At 41.0% G+C, this 22,200-nt stretch overlaps 2 protein-coding genes and 1 non-coding gene across 4 annotated transcripts in view; 1 reads left to right on the forward strand and 2 right to left on the reverse strand.

Annotated features, from left to right (window-relative positions):
* The window catches only part of DLGAP1 (DLG associated protein 1), a 754,315-nt gene that overhangs the window by 153,669 nt on the left and 578,446 nt on the right, over window positions 1–22,200 (reverse strand). The gene's annotated exons all lie outside the window — the stretch shown is intronic.
* On the forward strand, window positions 15,313–15,442 carry LOC133047868 (small nucleolar RNA SNORA70). Its single transcript, XR_009690875.1, has one exon. It is a non-coding gene; the product is annotated as a small nucleolar RNA SNORA70 (small nucleolar RNA).
* LOC133047600 (nascent polypeptide-associated complex subunit alpha-like) lies at window positions 17,981–18,933 on the reverse strand. Its single transcript, XM_061130897.1, has one exon. The coding sequence runs from the start codon at window positions 18,753–18,755 to the stop codon at window positions 18,108–18,110; it is 648 nt and encodes a 215-aa protein (XP_060986880.1). The 5' UTR covers window positions 18,756–18,933; the 3' UTR covers window positions 17,981–18,107.

A 22,200-nucleotide genomic window follows, 5' to 3' on the forward strand; every position in this document is an offset into this window, starting at 1 on the left:
TGATTAAGACCAAAATGATCACTAAATTGATTACAATAATTCAGAGAGAAATGCGATCTGTGGAGCGGCAGTTGCCCTTAGTGGACTTCCCTGGTGGCTCAGCGGTAAAGAATCCGATCAAGCGGCTTCACAGCAGGGAACTTGCTCTGCTGAACTTGGCTCCATGTTGTAACGAGCTGGCTTCAAATCTCAGTTGGCACCTTGGTACTGGGGAAGCCACGCTTCCCCCTTGTTTAAAATAGAGAAGAACACCGCCTTGTAGAGCTGTGAGCGTTTTTCTTTCTCTTGGCAGCACCGCATGGCATGCCTGCGTTCGTGCTAAGTCCCTTCAGTCGTGTCTGACTCTTTGTGACCCCATGGACTGTAGCCCGCCAGGCTCCTCTGTCCACGGGATTCTCCAGGCAAGAATACTGGAGGGGTTGCTATGCCCTCTTCCAGGGAGTCTTCCCAATCCAGGGATCGAACTCCTGTCTCTTATGTCTCCTGCATATCCAGGTGGGTTCTTTATCACTAGCGCCACCTAGGAAGTCCACCACATGGTATATGGGATCTTAATTCCCCACCCAGGGATGAAACCCTCAGCTCCTGCATTGGAAGGCAGAGTCTAAACCGCTGGACTTAACCACCTTAACTAAGGAAAGTCCCTTAGAGCTGTGAGAATTTACTGGATAATTAGCATCTCTCTCTCATTGTGGCAAATATAAATAACATAAAACCCATCATTTCAACCTTTTTTTTTTGTTTTTTAATTCTAATTGGAGGATAATTGCTTTATAATATTGTGTTCTTTTCTTCCATACATCAACATGAATCAGCCACAGGTATACATATGTCCACTCCCTCTCGAAATTCCTTCCCACATCCCACCCTATCCCACCCCTCTAGGTTGTCACAGAGCACTGGGCTGAACTTCCTGCATCACAGAGCAAATTCCCACTGGCTATCTATTTTACATACGGTAATGTGTATGTTTCCATGCTCCTCTCTCCATGCGTCCCACCCTCTCCTTCCCCCGCCGTGTCCACAAGTCTGTTCTCTATGTCTGCGTCTCCATTGCTGCCCTGCAAATAGGTTCATCAGTACCATCTTTCTAGATTCCATATGCATGGTTAATATACAGTATTTGTCTTTCTCTTTCTGACTTACTTCACTCTGTACCCTAGGCTCTGGGTTCATCCGCCTCATTAGCACTGACTCAAATGTGTTCTTTTTTTTATAGCTGAGTAAATATTCCATCATCCATTTTTAAGTGTACAGTTGGGTAGCATTAAGAACTTTTACAGTGTTGTACAACTGTCACCATCATCTAACCACAAAACCTTTTCATCATCTTAAACTGAAACTCTACCCATTAAACACTAACTCCCCACCCTTCCTTCCCTGACCATTTTACTTTCTGTCTCTATGAGTTCGACGACTCTGAAGTACCTCACATAAGTGGAATCATAGTGTTTGTCTGGCTTGTTTTGCTTAGCATAATGTCTTCAAGGTTCATCCATATGGCAGCATGTGTCAGAATTTCCTTGCTTTAATATTACTTAGTAATATTCCATAATTCTATACACCACATTCTGTTTATCCATTCATCCATCAACAGACACCTGGATTGCTTCTACCTGTTAACTATTGTGAATAACACTGCTATAATCTTAAGTGTACAAATATCTGTTTGAGTCCCTGCTTTCAATTCTTTTGAGTATATACTCGAAAGTAGAAATCTTACTTTAACAGAAATACTTAACTTTTCTATTTCATTTCTTAGCAATTAAGCTAAGCAACTTTGGGGACCAATATAATCAAAACAAACTGTCATTTTTTTTTCCTCCAAAAAGATACTCTATTGATCATTTAAGGTAAGTTTTAGGGACACACAATAAGGTAGTATTTCAGGACTATTATTGCTATGGCTGAAAACAGAAAAATACTTCTATTTGGTGAAAAGTATAGTAATAAATCTGAGTATAATTTTACTGCTCTAGTGATTGCAAAACAGTAATGTAATTAAAACTTGATACAGCAACATTGAGACTAAATTGCATTGCCATGATTAAGACATCCAGGAAAATAATTCTACAAGCAGTTAGAGATTACAGAAAGACTGTTGGGGTACTCTTTTGCCCCCTTCTGATGCCTATGTCAGAAGCTTTCTCTATCTCTTTTATACTTTAATAAAACTTTATTACACAAAAGCTCTGAGCGATCCAGCCTCGGCTCTGGCCCCGGATTGAATTCATCTCTTCCGGAGGCCAAGAATCCCGCGTCTCATCGTTCAGTGACAAACTTTCATCTTGGGGGCTCATCCGGGATCCTTCAGGACAAGATGGGCCTGATAATCTATGTGAGCCTACTTCTGCTGACTCCAGAAATCCTGAGTCTGCCGTTTGATCCTCAAGACAATGCCTTCCTGTCTTGGGCTCACTCCTATGATGCATTCCACAATCGGTCTAACTGCTGGGTCTGCGGAGCACTCCCCTCTTCATCAGCGGAAGGCTTCCTGTGGTGGACATCTCCACTTCAAGGAAAAGACTTTCTCCAAGTCTGCGAATACCTTCAACAATCGCATGTGATGCCTCTTCTTAAACTGATGACATCTAACAACCTTAAGATGGACTGATGTAACTATGGACATAATGTGACTTTTCATTTTGATTTTAACTTGGTTTAATGACTATTTTGCCTTACATCTGTAACTGTATAATGGGGTTTTCTAACCATCTAAAAGCTTTTAATTTACAAATAGTTGTCCAAGCTCCTATGAGTGCCACAGCCTCCTCCAACTATTACTTGGAGCCCCTGGATCAGACATCCTCACTATGAGGATTAGGAGAATATGTTGCCTCACCAATTTAGGGACAACGCCCCTTGTCAGCTCAGAAGCAGTTATGGAAAGAGAACGATGCCCCCTTTCCCTAGGCAACATAATTCTCCTAAAAGAAAAGGGGGGAATGAGAGAGTCATTTCCTAGGCAGGTTGATAAGAAGTCTAGGGGTCCCCAAGGAGAGAGAGGTCTGGGATATTCAAGGAGGAAGAAAGGACAAACTTTTTTACTTTTTTTCCTCTACATTCCTTAGGATTATATAACAATAATGTATCCTGCCTGAGGACAGTCTTTGGATTAAACCCTCTGGCTAATTCTGTTATCTTAAAACATAAATTATGGGAGTAGGTCTGGTGAGGTCTTTACAACCTCCAGACATTCTTTGGATTCATTGGAGAGTATATAACTCCATTGCTAACACTAGCAAGGGGGTACTCTTTTGCCCCCTTCTGATGCCTATGTCAGAAGCTTTCTCTATCTCCTTTATACTTTAATAAAACTTTATTACACACACACACACAAAAAAAAGAAAGACTGTTGACAGGAGTGTCAGTCTATGAACCGGTTAAATAAAGAAATGACGTCATCACTAAAGAAGACGGGATGACAATTCAAATGTACTAGTTAGTAAAGAGCCCTAATTCTTAGGAGGGATGTAAATGCTGCTTTGAGCTGAAGGGAGAGTATTTCTTTCAATTTAAAAAGTGTCAGGGCAGAAGAGGTGTACTTACACAGATGTAAGCTGACATTGACGAATCGGGAGTCATTAAAGCCTGTGTGAAAGTCTTTTGATAGATTTTTTTTCATAAAGTGCTTCATTTTCTGACTTAACTTGAGGAAGAGAAAAACGCAACTAAAGACAGTCTTAAATAATTCTTCTAGTGTTGGCTTCCTTCTAATCCCCCTGGTTGGATGCTCTGTGTCTACATTCACTTCTAGCCTCGAAAAAGGTCTCAAAGAAGACCTCCCTCCCGTCCATGTGTCAGTCTTCAGTTGTTCAGAACACAGGTGTCAAGCCCTAGCTAAGCCTCCCTTCTCCTGGTGACACGTCCTCCTTCCTCTGGTCCTGTACGTCGAGATTTGTAGGCGCTTCACTACCTTGATAACTCATCTCTAAAGTAGGTCCTATTTGTTATTTTTTCTTTGATAACTGAGTACCTGGAACCAAACTCAACCTTTCAAACATGGGTTGACAAGAGTGGAATACAGAATGGCTATTGCTTTCTGTTCTGTAGAAAATCATCTTGGGGTGAAGTCTAAAAAGCTTTGGACTTATTGTTTGGCTTATAGTCACCCTGTTGGCTTCTGGTAAGCTTCCTTTGGACAACTTTTATTTATTTATTATTTTTTAAACTTATTATTTTGTATTGGAGTATAGCTGATTAACAATGTTGTGATAGTTTCAGGTAGACAGCAAAGGGACTCAGCCATACATACATGTGAGTCCCCCAAACTCCCTTCTCATCCAGGCTGCCACATAGCATTGAGTAGAGTTCCATGTGCTATACAGTAGGGACCTTGCTGGTTATCCATTTTAAATGTAGCAATGTGTACATGCCTTCGGACAACTTTTAGATCTTCACCTCAAAGGATGTTAACTCATTACGATTTTTGACCCTTTTCTTCCTGTGAAATTGACACCAAGGTTTATCCTGTCAACCCCATACAATATATGCACCCTATTCCTTTTTTCTTTTTGGTTGCACTGGGTCTTCATTGCTGTGAGTGGGCTTTCTCTGGTTGCAGCGAGTGGAGGCTACTCTTGGTTGCGGTGAACAGGCTTCTCATTGTGGTGGCTTCTCTTGTTGTGGAGCACAGGGTCCAGGCTGCGTGGGTTTCAGAAGTTGCAGCACACAAGCTCAGTAGTCGCAGATCGAGGGCTTAGATGTTCCACAACATGTGGAATCGTCCCAGAACAGGGATCAAATCCACATTGGCAGGTGGATTCCCATCCACTGTGCCACCAGGGAAGTCCATATCAGCTATTCTTGCTAGTTGTGTCATCAGCAAATGTGATAACAGAAGCAAGTTTAATAAAATCCCAAGTCAGTGAGTGTTACAAAGTTCTATGCTTTACCTACAATGTCTTATTCAGTTAGCACACCAATATTATGAGTCATTCTAACAGTTATGAAGCATTTTTATTCCTATTTTATAGATAAGGAAACTGAGGCTGATGAGTTTGTAAACTTAGAATTGGAAGCTTGGCCTATCTAATTTCTGTCATCTTAACTACCTTGTGGCCTCCCCATAAGCATGCCACGTATTTTCTTACCCCATCACCTGTAAAATTATTGACTAGGATCAGGCAAATCCATTGTCTTTGGAGTTGGCTCAGTCCATTAACAGCATAGTCTTTGATAGGCTCTTTATCATGTACCTCTGTGACCCAGCCCATGCTTCTCTGATGTCAGTTTTTTCCCCGCAAGCCTATTGGGATCTACTGTTTAAATGTTTTAAATGCAGTTCCATTCCTCTGATATGTCTCAACCAGTTCAGAGAGGAAAAATATAGGCAGTCCTGTATGTTCCTTTTTAGTCAGTCTATGCTGGCTCCTTCTTTTCTAAATCATCATAAACCATCCGTTTAAAAATCCATTCTGAAGTTGCCCCAGGGATTTACATTAGATTAACTATTTGAAATTTTTAGAATCCTCTCTTTAGAAAACTGAGATAATATTTACTTCTTTTCTGGCACTTTCCCTATGGTTCCCAAAATATTACCAATATTGATTCTACAATTACATCTGCATTCCTTTAGATGGAAATTAAATTTTCTTGGCTTTATGTATTTGCTTCTTATTTGTGGCAGTTACCTACTTGTGTTCTAAGTTGGGCTTAGGTAAGTTGGCCATATTCTTTTTGTATGCCCAGTTCAATTAAGTTTTAACTCAGAAAGCTATTATGTATTGGGGAAGTATATTGTAACCAAATATAAACATGGTTCCTAGACATTTAGGGCTGCTTCTCACCTATGCCATGCTTCTGTACAAATTAGAAAAAGATGCCCCTTTCTCAAATAAAAAAGTGCTTAGATAATTATATTATGGTGTAACCTGAATAATTTATGGTAGATTCCATCCTAACGTGGCTCTTTGGCTCTAGCTGCATGATACAAATGCTCACATTTTGACCCAATCTCACATAAGACAGAACTATTTTAGACAATGACTGCTGAGATTGGAGGCATGGTTTCCACACTTCACTCAGACTGGTAAGAATGATGATTCCAATACACTGTGATAAGCTGTAATTCCTAAAACTACCACTAAAAAAGCTATACAAGAAGATACACTAAAAAACACTGTAGGTAAATCAAAATGGAATTCTAAAAAAATATTGAAGTTTCTCCTAACAAATCAGGAAAAAACCCAGGGAAACAAAAAAGTAAAAACTAACCAGAAAATCAGAAAATTAAGAAAATCAAATGGAAGCCTTAAATCCTAAGATAGTAATTAAATTAAATGTAACTAATTGAATGCATGAATTAAAAGAGTTGCAGGCAGGATTAAAAAACATGACCCAACTATAAGCTGTCTAATGATGAACCTAGACAGCATATTAAAAAGCAGAGACATCACTTTGCTGACAAAGGTTCCTATGGTCAAATCTATGGTTTTTCCAGTAGTCATGTATGGATGTGAGAGTTAGACCAGAAAGAAAGCTGAGCACCGAAGAATTGATGCGTTTTGAACTGTGGTGTTGGAGAAGACTCCTGTGAGTCCCTTGGACAGCTAGGAGATCAAACCAGTCAATCCTAAAGGAAATCAACCCTGAATATTCATTGGAAGGACTGATACTGAAGCTGAAGCTCCAATAATTTGGCCACCTGATGTGAAGAGCTGACTCATTGGAAAAGACCCTGATACTGGGAAAGATTGAGGGCAGGAGGGAAAGGGAGCAGCAGAAGGTAAATGGTTGGATGGCATCACTGACTAAAAATGGTCTATGTCAAATAATTCTTAAAAAAGGAAGAAAATTATAGAGATAAGGGCAAAAATCAATGAAATTGAAGAGAGAAAAACAATATAGAAAATCAGTGAAACAAAGAGCTGATTCTTTGAAAAGATCAATAAAATCGACAAACTCTTGCCTAACAATGAATAAAAGAAGACAGAAATCACCATTATGAAAAACATGGGAAAAAAATAAATTAAAAAAAGAAATCACCATTATGAGGAATGAGACAAAGTACATCACTACAGACATAAAAATGATAACAAAGGGATACTATGAATGAATGTACACAGATAAATTCAACAATTTAGATGAAATGGACCAATTCTTTGAAAAACACAAAGGACCAAATTCACCCAATATGAAACAGTCAACAGAGCTGTAACTCATAAATATATCAAATTTTTAATTAAAAACTCACCCAAAAAAATATCCGGCCCAGGTGTTTTCACAGGAGAATTCTACCAAAATTTAAAACCAAATTAAAACCAATTATACAAAATCTTTTCTAGAAAACAGAAGGGAAGTTAATGTTTCCTGACTCATTTTATGAAGCTAGCATTACCCTGATACCAAAAGCAGAAAAAGAAAACCACAGATCTTGTGAATAAAGACAGAAATGTCCTTAACAAAACACTGGCAAATAGAATTCAGCAACATATATAAAGAATTATATACCAAGAGCAGGTCAAGTTTATTTTACTTAGATGAGGTATTCCACTTGCACAGATGCAAGACTGATTTAAAATTTGAAAATCAGTCAATGTAATCCACCTTATTAATAAGCTAAAGGGGGAAAATTACACAATCTTACCGACTGATGCAGAAAATGCATTTGACAACAACTCGTTCGTTATAAAACCTCTCAGAAAAATAGAAATAAAAGGGAACGTCCTCAATTTGACAAAGATTATCTACAAAAAACCTACAGCTAGCAACAAGGCAAGGATGTCCATTCTCACCATTCTTACTCAACATTGTGCTGGAAGCCCTAGCCAGTGCAGTAAGGAAGCAAAAAGCATACACATTAGGAAAGAAGAAATAAAACTGTCCCTATTGTAGGTGACATGATTGCCAACATAAAAAATCCCAAGGAATCTGCCAAAAATTCCTGAACTAGTAAGTAAATTTAGCAAAGTCACAGGATATAAGATGCTAAAAAATCAACTGTATTTCTAAATACCAGCCTGAACATATGGACACTGCAAGTAGATATGCAACACCATTTACAATCACTTAAAAATACTTAGGTGTAGTCTGACCACATGTTGTAAACAAAACATGTGCAGGACTTGCATACTGGAAACTAAGCAACACTGATGAAAGAAATCAAAGAAGATCTAGATAAATGCAGATGCATACCACATTTATGAATTTAAATACTCAACATAGTCAAGATGTCAATTTCCCCCAAACTGATATGCAGGTTTAATGCATTTCCTATCAACATCACATACTTTTGTAGATATAGACAAGACTGTTCTAAAATTTACATGGAAAGTTAAAGGAACTAGAATAGCTAAAATAATTTTTAAAAGTAAAGTAAGATTTACTGTACGCTTTTTGTGGGGAGTTTAACACACAGATCAATGGAACAGAATAGAGAATCTAGAAATAAACTGAAAGAAATATGTCCAACTGATTATTGACAAAAGTGCAAGAGCAATTCAAGGAGGAAATATAGCCTTTTCATAAATGGTGTTGGAGTAAACATTCATAGATATTTACTTTGAACTTTAAGTCTCACAGCTTACACAAGAATAAACTAAAAATGGATCCTGGACTTCAATGTAAAGTAGACTTTTAGGGGGAAAAAAGACATTAAAGAAAATCTTTGGGGTTCTAGACTAGGTTCTTAGATTTGGCACAAAGAATGATCCATAAAAGGGAAACTTGATAAATTCACCTTCATCAAAAGCTTTTCTTCTGTGAAAGACTATTAAAGTAAAAAAAAACAAAGCTAGACATGAGAAGGTATTTGAATATCACACATAAGACAAAGAACTTATAGTTTGATTAAAAAAAATAACTTAAAAACCCAACCCAAAAAGCCCAACCAGCAAATGGGCAAAGGATGGAAAGAGACATTTCACAAATAAGCCCAACAAGAAAGTCAACATCAGAAGCCACTGAGGAAACGCAAATGAAATCCATGAGAAAGCCCTACACACCAATCAGAATGACTAATATAAGAAAAAATAATGACCACAAATACTGATGAGGATTTAAAGAAACAGAATCACTCATGGATGGCTTGTGGGAATATAAAATGGTGTAGTCACTCTAAAAAAATAGTATGACAGCTCCTTCAAAAATGAAACATGCAACTATTCTATGACTAACCATTGTATTCCTGGGAATTTATCTTAGAGAAATGAAGCCTATATTCACTGAAAAGCCTCCACAGGAATGTTATCACAGCTTTATCCATAATAAATTGGGAACAGCCCAGATGTCCTTCAACAGTTGAGTGACTAAACAAACTGCGGTACACCCTTATCACGCAAGACCACTCGGCCAGCCTGGAGGAATCCTCAGAGCATGGTGAAAGGTTTTGCATTTTGACTATCCTGGCTGTGATATTGTACTATAGTTCTGCAAGATGTTTTCATCAGAAGAAACTGTGTAAAGGGGACAGGGGATCTCCCTGTATTATTTTTTATTACTATATGAGAATCTACAAGGTAAAAATTTAATTAAAAAATAATTCTACCCTCAGAGAATGAATGGGTTAGAATATAGAAGAAACGAATAACATGATTTCTCACCTCGTCCTAAGCTGAATGTTGGAACTATGTTCACACCTGAGAATAAGGAGAACCAAGTTAATCTCCAGATTTTTAAACTTCTGCCATGACGAAGCCGCGTCTGTGTCTGTGGCGATGAGTAATGCACGCCTTAAGCATGTACCTGTGATACAAGTCCATTTCTGGGTATTTATCCAAAGAAAATGAAAACACTAATTTGAAAAGATATATGCACACTTATATTCACTGCAGCATTATCTACAATACCAACCTAAGTGCCCGTCAACAGATGAATGGATAAAGATGTGTTTTATATTTATATATATATATACATATACACAATGGAATACTACTCAGCCAGAAAAAGGAATGAAATCCTGCCAATTGCCACGAAAATGGATGGATCTAGAGGGTACTACGCTAAATGAAATGTTACACAGGGAAAGACAAATACCATCTGATTTCATTTATATGTGGAGTCTTAAAAAACAAAGGAACAAACAAATCAAAACAGAGACAGATGCATAGATACAGAGGATAAATGGGTGTTTGTCAGAGGGGAGGGGAGTGGAGGGTTGGGTGACAACAGTGAAGGGGATTAAGAGTACAGACTACCAGTTATAAAATAAATAAGTCACAGGGATGTAACACACCACATACAGAATGGTGGTGGTGGTTTAGTCGCTAAGTAGTGTCTGACTCTTGCGGTCCCATGGACTGTAGCCTGCCAGGCTCCTCTGTCTATGAGAGTCTCCAGGCGAAAATACTGGAGTGGGTTGCCATTTCCTTCTCAAGAGGATCTTCCCTACCCAGGAATTGAATCCAGGTCTCCTGCACTGTAGGCAGATTCTTTACCAACTGAGCTATGAGGGAAGCCCCTACATATGGAATACGGCCAATAATATTGCAATAACTTTGTATTTTGTGCGCTGAGGGATGGTTACTAGACTTCAGCATGGTGACCAACTTGTAATGCATATAAATACCAAGAATGTACTCATGGGTGTGGGCTTGAGGGCTGATTAGGCACCATTGTCTGAGGCTTCTCGAATATTCCATCTCCCTGCGGAGTGGCTCAGCGCTGTGGTTGGGAAAGGGAGGTAGGCAGGAGTCGAGGGACAGTGGGACTGTCCTCTTTCTCTATTCTCTGGAAGATGCAGGTAGTTTCTAGTAACTGGATTCTGTTTCTCTGACCCCCTGCCATTCTAACACTTCACTGGCCACTACCATTATAGCCACACTGATGCCTTAATTAAGACATGAAAAAGATGAGGGAACCACAGGAAAAGCACTTGAAATACAATATTTTTTAAAAAATATTTTTATTTTTAAATTTTGCCCTGTCCAGAGTGGCATGTGGGATATTATTTCCCCAGTCAAGGATGGAACCCATACCCCTGGCATTGAAAGTGCAGAGTCTTAATCACTGGAGTGCCAGGGAAGTCCTTAAAACACAATTTCGATGTCTCATGAGACACACAGGAATGCACATTCGTCGGCTATGCTTTACATCTGCTTTAGCTGTAGAAATACAATGATTCTGAAACTCATATTTAGAGAGAAAGTAACTACCCACTCATCTGAACAAAAAGGAGAAAAAAAAAAAAACGTTTTTCAGGAAATGTGAAGAATCATTAACTTCACAGATTTTGCACAGAAAGCATAATTGCCTACAATACAAGGCAGAAACACACTCTAAAGCATTTGTGAGCAAAATGGAGACATGGCCCATTAATCCTTTATCATCAGAATCAAATAGTACTCAAATGACCACATGGACTGTGACTAAATCAATTAGGTACAAAGATGGTAATAATTAGGGCTGTTGGCAGTCAAAAGCTCTCCCAGAAATGTGCTTAGATGTTGAAAAGACGACTTCCACCCACTTTTATTACCTTTGTGCTGCGGTAAATTATAGTAATTTCTTATGCTTTGAGTGAGGGAAAATGGGAAGATAATATTCAGCTTACTGAGGATGGTTTAACTTTTCTATAGACAAGCACTGAACAATCATTTACCTACATATAATGAGGGATATAAAGCTTTCTGGCCAAAATGTACTCTGTTATGGTAGTAACCTAATAGATATGCATATTCTGGCTTGGAAAATCCCAAGATTCTGATAAGCATTGTGTAGGAAGCAAAGAGCTAGAGGATTAGACAGTCCGTAAACAAAGCTCCCTTTACAGATGCTGCTGTTGGGACAGCTAAGACTTGCCTCCTGTCCTTCCCTTTCCCAACCCCTGAGGGCCCTTCCTCCCCTCCGGGTCTTTATTAGTTGGCCTTTGTCGCTCCTCTTATGAAAAAGACACTTATTTTCTGTTCTGCTCTTTCTCGTGCCCAGTGTCCACTTGGAGGAAAGAGTCTGTATTTCCAAGGAGACCTTCGCAGACCACCAGGCGAGTCAGTCCCGGGGAGCGCCTGCAGGGGGCGGTCGACACCGTGGAATGAACAGACGGCGCTGGCCGCCCTGGGGGTCCCGGACCTGCTGCAGGACAAGCCTGGGAGACCAATAAGCAGGAAAGGGGGCCTTCTAGAAAATCAAAGGTAATCCGCTCAAGTCAAGTTGTTAAATGTCTGCCATTGGTGACATTTGATTGGTGAATCAAAGGAGGTCGGGGGCCTGGATTGATGGCGGGGTGGGGGCTCATCTTTTCTAAGGCTCTCACTGCGCGAATGTGCAGTTGAGGCTCAGAGGAGGCCTGTGGTCTAACCAGCTAGTTAGTAGCACTGCTGATGCAAGGACTGAGGTTGACTAACAGCCTGGACCCTTTAAGAGATTCCAGGCGGCTCCGTCTGTATTTATTTACAAGATAAATATCTAAAGTAAAAAGAACACTCTCCACTTCTGAGTTATCATCTCTAGGAGTTAAGCTGAAAGTGGTGAAGCTTATTAGGGGGGAAATAGGCACTAATTTGAAATAAGATAGGATTATGAATACATTGCACTATCCGTCTATGTTATAACAGCCGTAGGCTCTGATGGTAAAAACAGTTAATAAGTTAGGTGGTGGCTGTTTCTTGCTTTTTAAAAAATCTAGCTGTACCACCTGTTTTATTTATATATATTGAAACAAGGAGTCTTTTCTGGTGAATGACACATTTATGAGATCATTTGGGAGTTCTGGTATTATTTTCACCCGCTCTTCTCTTTCTGAGCTCCAGTGCAGAACAATTAATTTAGTTTCCCAGGGTATTTTCAAAAGCAAGCTGCTCAAAATGTGGTTCTAGGACCAGCATCACTTGGGAGCTTGTTACAAATGCAGTGTGTCAGCAGGATTTCCAGGCAGTTCTTAGGTCACTGCATCCTGGAGAGAACAACTGTATCACTCCAATACTACCTCGCAGAGCCCCTACTTCATTGTTCCTTAGGCTGACCTGGGCTCCTAGTCCTTAACCTGGGTGTTCCTGCCAAGAATGAGCATCAGCATCTTCCGTTTAAAAGAAGAGCATCACTTGTGCTTTAAAATGAGGCAGGAAGAGTAATGGAGTGGAGTTTGTGATGCGGTCCTGTAGATTCCTTAATGGGACTTTATTTTACGTGGAAGAGCACTGTGTTGATAACTATATAAGAAAGGTTTAAAAGTCCTCATATGCAACTCATGGAAGCTAATAAACCAGTTTCTTGGCTGACTCTAGTCCCAGTACCTGACTCACTCCTAATAAGTTGGGGTCTGAACATCCTCATAAACCCTGTCAGCTCCCCAGACAGAAGGACATGTGGTGATGAACCTGTGCTTGCACAGACCGTAGCTTCTCATCATTTTTGTTTCTTCCCACCACCAAGTCTAGAATTGTGTTCTGTATCCAACACCTGCCTAACTATCCTTGCCAGCTATAACACTAGATAAATATTTACTGAGTCCCCCTCTCCCCCCACCACCATGCATAAAATACTGTTGGATCAAAATGTTTTCCTAATTAGTTAACATAAACTGATGTCGGACTGCTAGTTAGTGCAAGGATGTAGGTTGAAAGGCATATTTAGATGAGTTTTTCTGATGTCCCTGTTCTACAGGTAAAATCACATATCCATTTGCTTCTTTACACATCTCCAGGGAGTTATCAATTTGGGAGACAAATGAGTTACTGCATTATGGTGCTGTCAGACTCAAGCATTTTGGAATTTGTGGAATTAAACTCATGCTGGTTTGTTTATTTTCTATGTCTAGAAAATTGATGATGTAAATGTTGGAGTGCTTAAAAGAATGCACTTTAGAAGGGTGGTTTAATACATGACTTCAAGTCTTGGAGTTTGAGTGCTGGAGAAGAAGCTTCCACAGAGTAGATTGGGGTTTTCCAGAACCAGTCACATCCTCACTGGCCGGTTCCCCTGGCAGGCAGCCGCTGCCAGGCCCCTCCTTTGGGAGGTCTGGTTCTGTGGGGGAGGGAGCCTAGGCAGCCAGTGCCATCGGCCAGAGGGTGTACCTCAGAGACCAGGTGTGGATCACCAGTGCCCATCTATTCAGGGTGCTTGTAGGCAGTGATGGAAGCAAGGTCCACTGTACCCTGTTGTAAATTTGAGACAGACGGACAATATAGCTCTGGGTGAATAACAGTTTGTTTTCTTTTATTTTTATCTTTATTTATTTTTGGCTGCACTGTGTCTTTGTTGCTGTGCGTGGGCTTTCTTTAGTTGTGGCGAGTGGGGGCTACTCTCTAGTTGTGGTGTGAGGGCTTCTCACTGGAGTGACTTCTCTTGTTGTGGAGCACGAGCTTTAAGTGTGCGGGCTTCAGTACCTGCAGCGCTAGAGTTTCGACTTGCGACTCTAGAGCATGGGCTCAGTAGTTTTGCACAGGCTTAGCTGCCTCAAGGCAATGGAATCTTCCCAGACCAGGGACTGAACCATTGTCCTGTATTGGCAGGTGGATTCTTATCCACTGGAGCACCAGGGAAGTCCTATTTTTTAATATGAACTATAGTTGACTTACAATATTGTATTAGTTTTAAGTGATTCAGTTATATGTATATGTATATATGTATTCCTTTTCAGATTATTTTCCAGTATAAGTTATTATAAGATATTGAATATAGTTTTTTGTGCTATATAGTAAATCCTTGTTGGTTATCTATTTTATATATATTGGTGTGTATCTATAAATCCCCTACCCCTAATTTATCCCTCTCCCTCCCCTTTCCCCTTTGGTAACCGTGTTTGTTTTCTATGTCTGTGAATCTGTGTCTGTTTTGTAAATGAGTTGGTTTGTATTATTTTCTAAGATTCCACATTGAATGAAAAACATTTTCAATGTTCATATTAAACTCAGGAGTGATATGGTACCACAGATAATATCTGCAATGATGATGACATTTCACTATTAATTAAGATCTTCCATAATGATTATTTTAATGTTGAGTTAGAAACATTTTTATGATGAAGATCAATGAAGAAAAAAATGTGAATAGAAAGTTCAGCCAAAGGTGAGTTTAAACAGAGCAGCCTATTTGAAGATATTTCTCTGTGGAGACTCTTGCCTTACAGGTCTTCTAATATTAGCTTATTAGGCATTCCAGACACAAAAGTCACATGAGAAAATGGTGAGACTCTCCTCTCAATCAACCCCAAATTGACTTTGATCAGGACTAGTATTTCTCCATCAAGGTAGGAATATTGCCATAGGAGGGATTGGGCACATACCAGATACCATAAATGAGTTAACATCTCCAGATACTAAGTCAAAAAGCTGAAAAAATATAGACTATCTCAACAGGCAAAAGTGCAACGTCTTTGAGTGGTATATGAAATTTCCATCAAAATGGCTTGATCTGGAAGGGTTTTATAAAAATAAACTGCTTTTCCAGCCCTGTACTCTTCTCCCCCTGGGAACCCAGTGGTCAGTGGCTGCAGACAGCAGCCTCCTCGGTAGTGTATGCAGCCTGTTGTCTGTACAGGTTGCCCTAAGGGACCTTGGAGACAGCCCTTTCCAGTGGACATTCATGACTGGCATGCTGGACCCAGTCTAGGCTCCAGACAGGTATGTGTGTTGCCTTTGGAAAGCCCCAAGGTGAAGTGGCCAGTGTCCACACCGGCCAAGTCTTTATGTCTATCTGCACCTACCTGCAGAACAAGGAGCATGTGACTGAGGCCCTCCGCAGGGCCAGGTTCAAGTTCCCTGGCCACCAGAAGATCCACATCTCCAAGAAGTGGGGATTTACTAAGTTTCATGTGGATGAATTTGAAAAAACCACGGAGGCAGAAAAGCGGCTCATCCCCGATGACTGTGAGGTCAAATAGTGATGGTCTCTGGACAAATGACGGCCCTGCACTCATGAGAGCCTCGGTGCTGTTCTCTCCTTAGTCACACCCACCAATCAATTCTACTTTCACTGTAAGTACAAAAACTGTTTGTTTTTTGTAAACAAACAAAAAAAGCTGCTGTCCTTGCTCTGTGAATGTGTTAAGGTTAATGCAACCCTAAGTTTGTTCATAAATGTATAATAATTATAAATGCTGGAAAGAAGACACATACACACCTCTCTTTGTGGAGGCTTTTGTGTGTCATCTGTTAAAAATTATCTGTCCATTTAGTTTGTCCCTTGGACTGCAAGAAGAACAAACCAGTCAATCCTAAAGGGAATCAGTCCTAAATATTCATTGGAAGGACTGATGCTGAAGCAGAAGCTCCAATACTTTGGCCACCTGATGCAAAGAACTTATGCATTGGAAAAGACCCTGATTCTGGGAAAGACTGAAGGCAGGAGAAGGGGACAACAGAGGATGAGATGGTTGGATGGTATCACCAACTTGATGGACATGAGTATGAGCAAGCTCCGGGAGTTGGTGATGGACAGGGAAGCCTGGCATGCTGCAATCCATGGGGTCACAAAAAGTCGGACATGACTGAGAGACTGAACGGAACTTAGTTTGTCCATTTGTTCTAAAGTTTTGTCATACATTGACATGAATCAGCCATGGATTTACATGTATTCTGCATCCCGATCCCCTCCTCCCACCTCCCTCTCTACTCGATCCTTCTGGGTCTTCCCAGTGCACCAGGCCCGAGCACTTGTCTCAAGTCAATGTATGACAAAAACCACTACAATATTGTAAAGAAATTAGCCTCCAACTAATAAAAATAAATGGTAAAAAAAGTTTTGAGCTGGAATTGCAAAAGACATTAGTTGTTCAATTTAACACAGGCTTAAAATTGTCAAAGCATTCAGATTTCTAAGTCTCTGTCTTTATCAGGAAAGGGTATTTTCCTGTCGAATGATACTGACAATGAAAAAAACCTTATCGGGCCCATGAAGTCACCTTGAAACACAAATAATCTCTTCCAGGTGGAGAACGGCTTATGTGGGCGGCCCTGAATGATCTAGCTTTTGAAAAGGCAGCAGAGGGCCACCTGGCTGTTAAGACTCAGGCTCCAGAAGAAGCGCCACCAAACTGGTCCTCTTCGGCACCTCCCTACAGATGCCAGGTACCACCTTGGGTGCCAGATGCTATGTCTCTCCCTTTGCCTTGTTGCCTAGTAACAGGTGCCACGTGCTCATCCCTCCCTGTTGTCACGACCACAACGTGATAGAGAAGCTGTATAGTCCCGCTCATAATCAGTGGGCCGATCGAGTAGGTCATTTATCCAAATTCCTTTACTTATTTAGCAATTATGTATTGAGTACCTGTTAGGTATCAGGTACCACGCTAGGTGCTAGGATAATAGGGAATAAGTTAATCTAATTCTCACCCTCAAGGTGCTTATAATTTAGGGACCTGGGGGGAGCACAAGCCTGAGCACAGAACAAACCAACAAGGGAGCAGTCTAATAAAAGTCCCCATGACATGTATGATAAAAGATATGGTGCACAGTTCCTGGAGACTCCCGGACAGAGGAGCCTGGCAGGCTGTGGTCCATAGGGTCGCAAAGAGTCAGACACGACTGAAGCAACTTAGCATAAAGGATATAAGTGAAGGCTGAGATAGAAAATAGATGGAGAGTCTGTGGATTTCTGGCTTGAGTGACCGGGTAGAGTGATGACCACGGAAAGAGCACTGAGCTGGAGTGAAGGGCAGGTGCAAGTGTCCTGAGGTGGGTGTGCCTCCCTCTGCAGCAGGGAGGGAAGTGTGGCCCAAGGGGAAGAAACAGAGGAGACTCACAGGAGAGGGCATCAGAGAGGAGATGGGTGTGTGTGTGTGTGTGTGTTCCGGGAGAGGAGTCCAGGCTGGAGAATGTCAGGTCATCACACCTCTTAAAGCTTCCAGTGACCCATTGTGGGTAAGGTCATGGGCAAAGTGTTGGTATTTAAAATAAACATGCTTTTGCTCTAAAAAATGGTAACACGGAAGCTGATGGTTTAAGTAGTTTACCCAAAGGTCACTTTCCCAATTCCCTGGTGAGTGTTTTTCATGGTAAATGATGTTCCCTCTCATATTTCTGCTGATTTCAAAGAAATCATGCTGATTCATTACCTAAAAGTAATCTCACCTGGGGGCCAGATATTAATCTTTGCCCCAATATGATTTCTTTTTTTTTTTTTTTCATCCAACAAGAAGCCATAACTTTATTAATGATAGAAACAGTACAAATTTCAAACCCAGCTGCAGTTACTCTTTTGAAACACCAAAAAAAGGTCCTCTTTTCAGATGGTTACATTGTTAATTCCATAATAGCATTTACAATATCATTATTGTTGTTCTTCAGGGCTCGGACTGCCTTTGCCCTAGACACGTTTGCTTGTGACATGACCAATTCTATGTCCTTAACTTCCACACCTGTTTCATCAACCTCTTCCTCTTCACTCTCCTCTTGTACAGTTGGAGTCTGTGTGTTTTCTTGGATGTTTGAGACAGCTTCACCTTGAACTTTGAATTTCTCAGCAGCTGCTAACTGTGCTTGCTGAGATAAATCCTCAATCTTGGCTTCCCCCAAAACAATGTAGGTATCTGAAGCTGGGCTCTTGTACACATCTGGTTTTGTGATGACAAAAAGGATATTCTTAGATTTCCGGATAGTGACTCTAGTAACCCCTGTAACCTGTCGAAGGCCCAGTTTGGACATAGCCTTCCGTGCCTTCTTTTCACTCCGGCTCTGTTTTGCTTTACTGACTGGTTCTTCATCGATTTCAGCTGCCGCTGCCAGCTGAGCTTGCTGTGTGGTTGCCTGTGTAGAATCCTGCTCCTCAAGCTCTGGGACTGATTCATCACTCTCAGATTCTGTTCCAGACCCTGTCTCAGCCTGGGGCTGTGGCAACTCCTGCTCTGTAGCAGGGACGGTTTTTGTGGCTTCACCGGGCATTTCTTTTTTTTGTCGCTCCTCTTCACTCCGCGGAGAGCGGATTGCCCAGTGCCCAGGGATTCGTTTTATTCCACACTCCAAATCCCACACAGAAGCAATTATCACTGCGTTCTCAACCCGAGGGACAGGATCCCGGTCTGGCTCTGTGCGGGGAACGCGGAACCAAGATGGCGGCAGAAAGAGCCCCAGTATGATTTCTTTCTGCCTCTTGGCAGTCATTCCAGCAGAGAACCTGGCAGAGTAAACCTTGCTCAACATTGACACTTGGCTGAGAGTTGGCAGGAGGGCGAAGGGCTGCCGAGGTGTCCTGAGAGGCTGTCGGACTTGCTTATGTGAAACTAGACTTCGATTTCATTTCTGAGTTATTCATTGTTTATTTTGTATGTAGTGCAGATGTGCCAGGAGTCCTTAATGAGGAAAGCAAAATGGCAGAAGACCCAAATAGACATTTGAAAACTGAGCAGAAGACCTAAATAGACATATCTCCAAAGAAGATATACAGATGGTCAACGGGCACATAAAAAGATGCTCAATGTTGCTAATTATTAGAGAATCAAATCAAAACTACAATAAGGTACCACCTCACACTAGTCAGAACAAATCTACAATGAGGTACAACTTCACAGTGGTCAGAATGGCCATCGTCAAAAAGTCTACACATTTTAAATGGCACTCACATTTAAAAGTAATATTTATGCGATTTCTCTTCATACAAATCTGAGGTTCACTGCGTGTTTATCCATCCTGGGGGGTACTCAGGGTGGAACTGACTTTCCACTTCCACAGTGTCTTCTTTTTTGGAGGTATCTCCATACTGTTCTCCATAGTGGCTGCACTAATTTACAATCCTATCATCAGTGTAGGAGGGTTCCCTTTTTTTCCATATCTTATCCAGCATTTGTTGTTTGTAGACTTTTTGATGATAGTCATTCTGACCAGTGTGAGGTCATACCTCATGTAATTTTGATTTGCATTTCTCTAATAATTAGTGATGCTGAGCATCTTTTCATGTGCCTGTTGGCCATCTGTATGTCTTCTTTGGAGAAATGTCTCTTTAGATCCTCTACCCATTTTTTGACTGGGTCTTTTTGTTGTTGTTGTTACTGGGTTGTGTGAGCTGTTTGGAAATTAAGCCATTGTTGGTTACATCATTTGCAAATATTTTCTCTCATTTGTAGATTGTCTTTTCATTTTTTTTTTAATGGTTTCCTTTACTGTGCAAAAGCTTATAAGTGTGATTAGGTCCCATTTTTAAAAAAATTATTTATTTTAATTGGAGGCTAATTACTTTACAATATTGTGGTGGTTTTTGGCATCCATCAACATGAATCAGCCACAGGTGTACATGTGGCCCACCATCCTGAACCCCCCTCCCACCTCGCTCCCTACCCCATCCCTCTGGGTTGTCCCAGAGCACCAGCTTTGGGCGCCCTGCTTTGTGCATCTAATTTGCACTGGTCATCTATTTTACATATGGTAATATACATCTTTAAATGCGATTATCTTATTTTTGCTTTTATTTCTATTGCCTTGGGAGACTGACCTGAAAAAACATTGGTACGAATTTATGTCAGATAATGTTTTGCCTATGTTCTCCTCTAGGAGTTTTATGGTGTCATGAGAGTGAAAGTGTTAGTCACTCAGTCGTGTCTGACTCTGCAACCCCATGGACTGTAGCCCGCCAGGCTCCTCTGTCCATGGGATTCTCCAGGGAAGAATACTGGAGTGGGTTGCCATTCCCTTCTCTAGGGAATCTTCCCAACCCAGAGATTGAACCTGGGTCTCCTGCATTCCAGGCGGATTCTTTACCATCTTAGCCACAAGGGAAGCCCTTACACCACAGAACCATAGTGTCATAGTTCTAGACTATTTTAAAGCGGAGGCCCAACTTTGTAGCAAAGAGTGCTCTGAGTCTGGAGCTAGATTATGAAATAATCATAGCATAAAAAAACCAGAATAGTCCATCTTAAGTCATCTGCCCTCTTAATGAAGCAAGAAGCTGACAGAGGTCAAAAAAGAAAAAAAAAATGATAATGCCAGATATGACATGATCTCCCCTGATAAGTTTAATTACAGTCAGAACTGAAACAATGAATTTGTGGGTTCTCTCCCAGAAATAAGGAGAACTAATTCAGATCATCACAAGTGTCATCTTGGCTCCCCGGAGGTCCAGTGGTTAAGACTCTGAGCTTCCAATGCTAGGGGCACAGCTTTGATCCCTGGTTGGTGAACTAAGATCTCACATATTGCTGCTGTAGCAAAAAAAAAAAAAAAGCACTAAAACCAGACCAATAAAGCCATGAAAAGCTAGAAGGAACCTTAAATACATATTATAAAGTGAAGGAAGCCAACTGGAAAAGGCTACATACTGTATGATTCCAACTCTATGACATTCTAGAAAAGGCAAAACTATGGAGACAGTGAAAAGATCCATGGTGACCAGGGTTTGAGGGGAGGGAGGGATGAAGGGGCAGAGCACCGAGGATTTCTGGGGCTCAGAAGCTGTTCTGTCTGACATGACAGAGGTGGATTATTGTAATTTTGTCACAAATCATAGAATGTGCAAAGGAGTGAACTGTAATGTAAATTATGGGCTCTGGGTGATACTGGTGTGTCAGTGTAGGTTTATCAGTTGTCACAAATGTACCTCTTTGGTGGGGGATGTTGATAATGGGGGAGTCTGTGCATGTGGAAGCAGGGAGTGTAATGGAAATCTCTACTTTCCACTCAATTTTGCTGTAAATATAAAATTACTCTAAAAAGATAAAATCTACTTTGAAAAATGAAAAGGGTGAGAAAGCCTGGAAATGAGATCATTGTGTTCTAAGCCCTGGCAAGGATCATTGATGGTCAAACTAGCTGATGAGAGAACCTCGGGCAGGTGGGCCGAATCGATCAATAAGCACTTCTGTTCTCTCTCCACTATACCAATCATGCAAGTTTATTTGTTCACTCAACAAAATGCGTTGCCTTCTGGCTGTGTGCCAGGTACTATGCTTGAGCCTGTGATATACAAAGAAGTCACTGGCCCAAGGAAGCCCATAGCCATCAGTGGAAACAGACAAGTAGTTGGACAATAAAAGTCTTGGATGATAGGGACTTCCGTGGTGGTCACGTGATGAACACATTGTTCTTCCACTGCAGCGGGTATGGAAGTTGGGGAGCTAAGATCCTGTACGCTGTGCCGTGCAGTAAACAAACACACACACACATGCATGGTAAGATTCCATCGCTCAGTCCTGTCTGACTCTTTGTGACCCCATGGACTGTAGCCCGCCAGGATCCTCTGTCCATGGGATTTCTCAGGCAAGAGTACTGGAGTGGGTTGTCATTTCCTCCTCCAGGGGATCTTCCTGACTCAGGGATTGAACCCGAGTCTCCTGTGGCTCCTGCATCGCTGGTGGATTCTTTACTCTCTGAGCCATCAGGGAAACTTCTATTTAAA

The sequence above is a fragment of the Dama dama genome, chromosome 27 (assembly GCF_033118175.1).
Source record: "Dama dama isolate Ldn47 chromosome 27, ASM3311817v1, whole genome shotgun sequence".
NCBI lineage: Eukaryota > Metazoa > Chordata > Mammalia > Artiodactyla > Cervidae > Dama > Dama dama.

What these genes read in the sequence shown, in the direction of transcription:
- LOC133047600 (XM_061130897.1), bottom strand. Translation starts at nt 18,755, where the DNA reads ATGCCCGGTGAAGCCACAAAAACCGTCCCTGCTACAGAGCAGGAGTTG.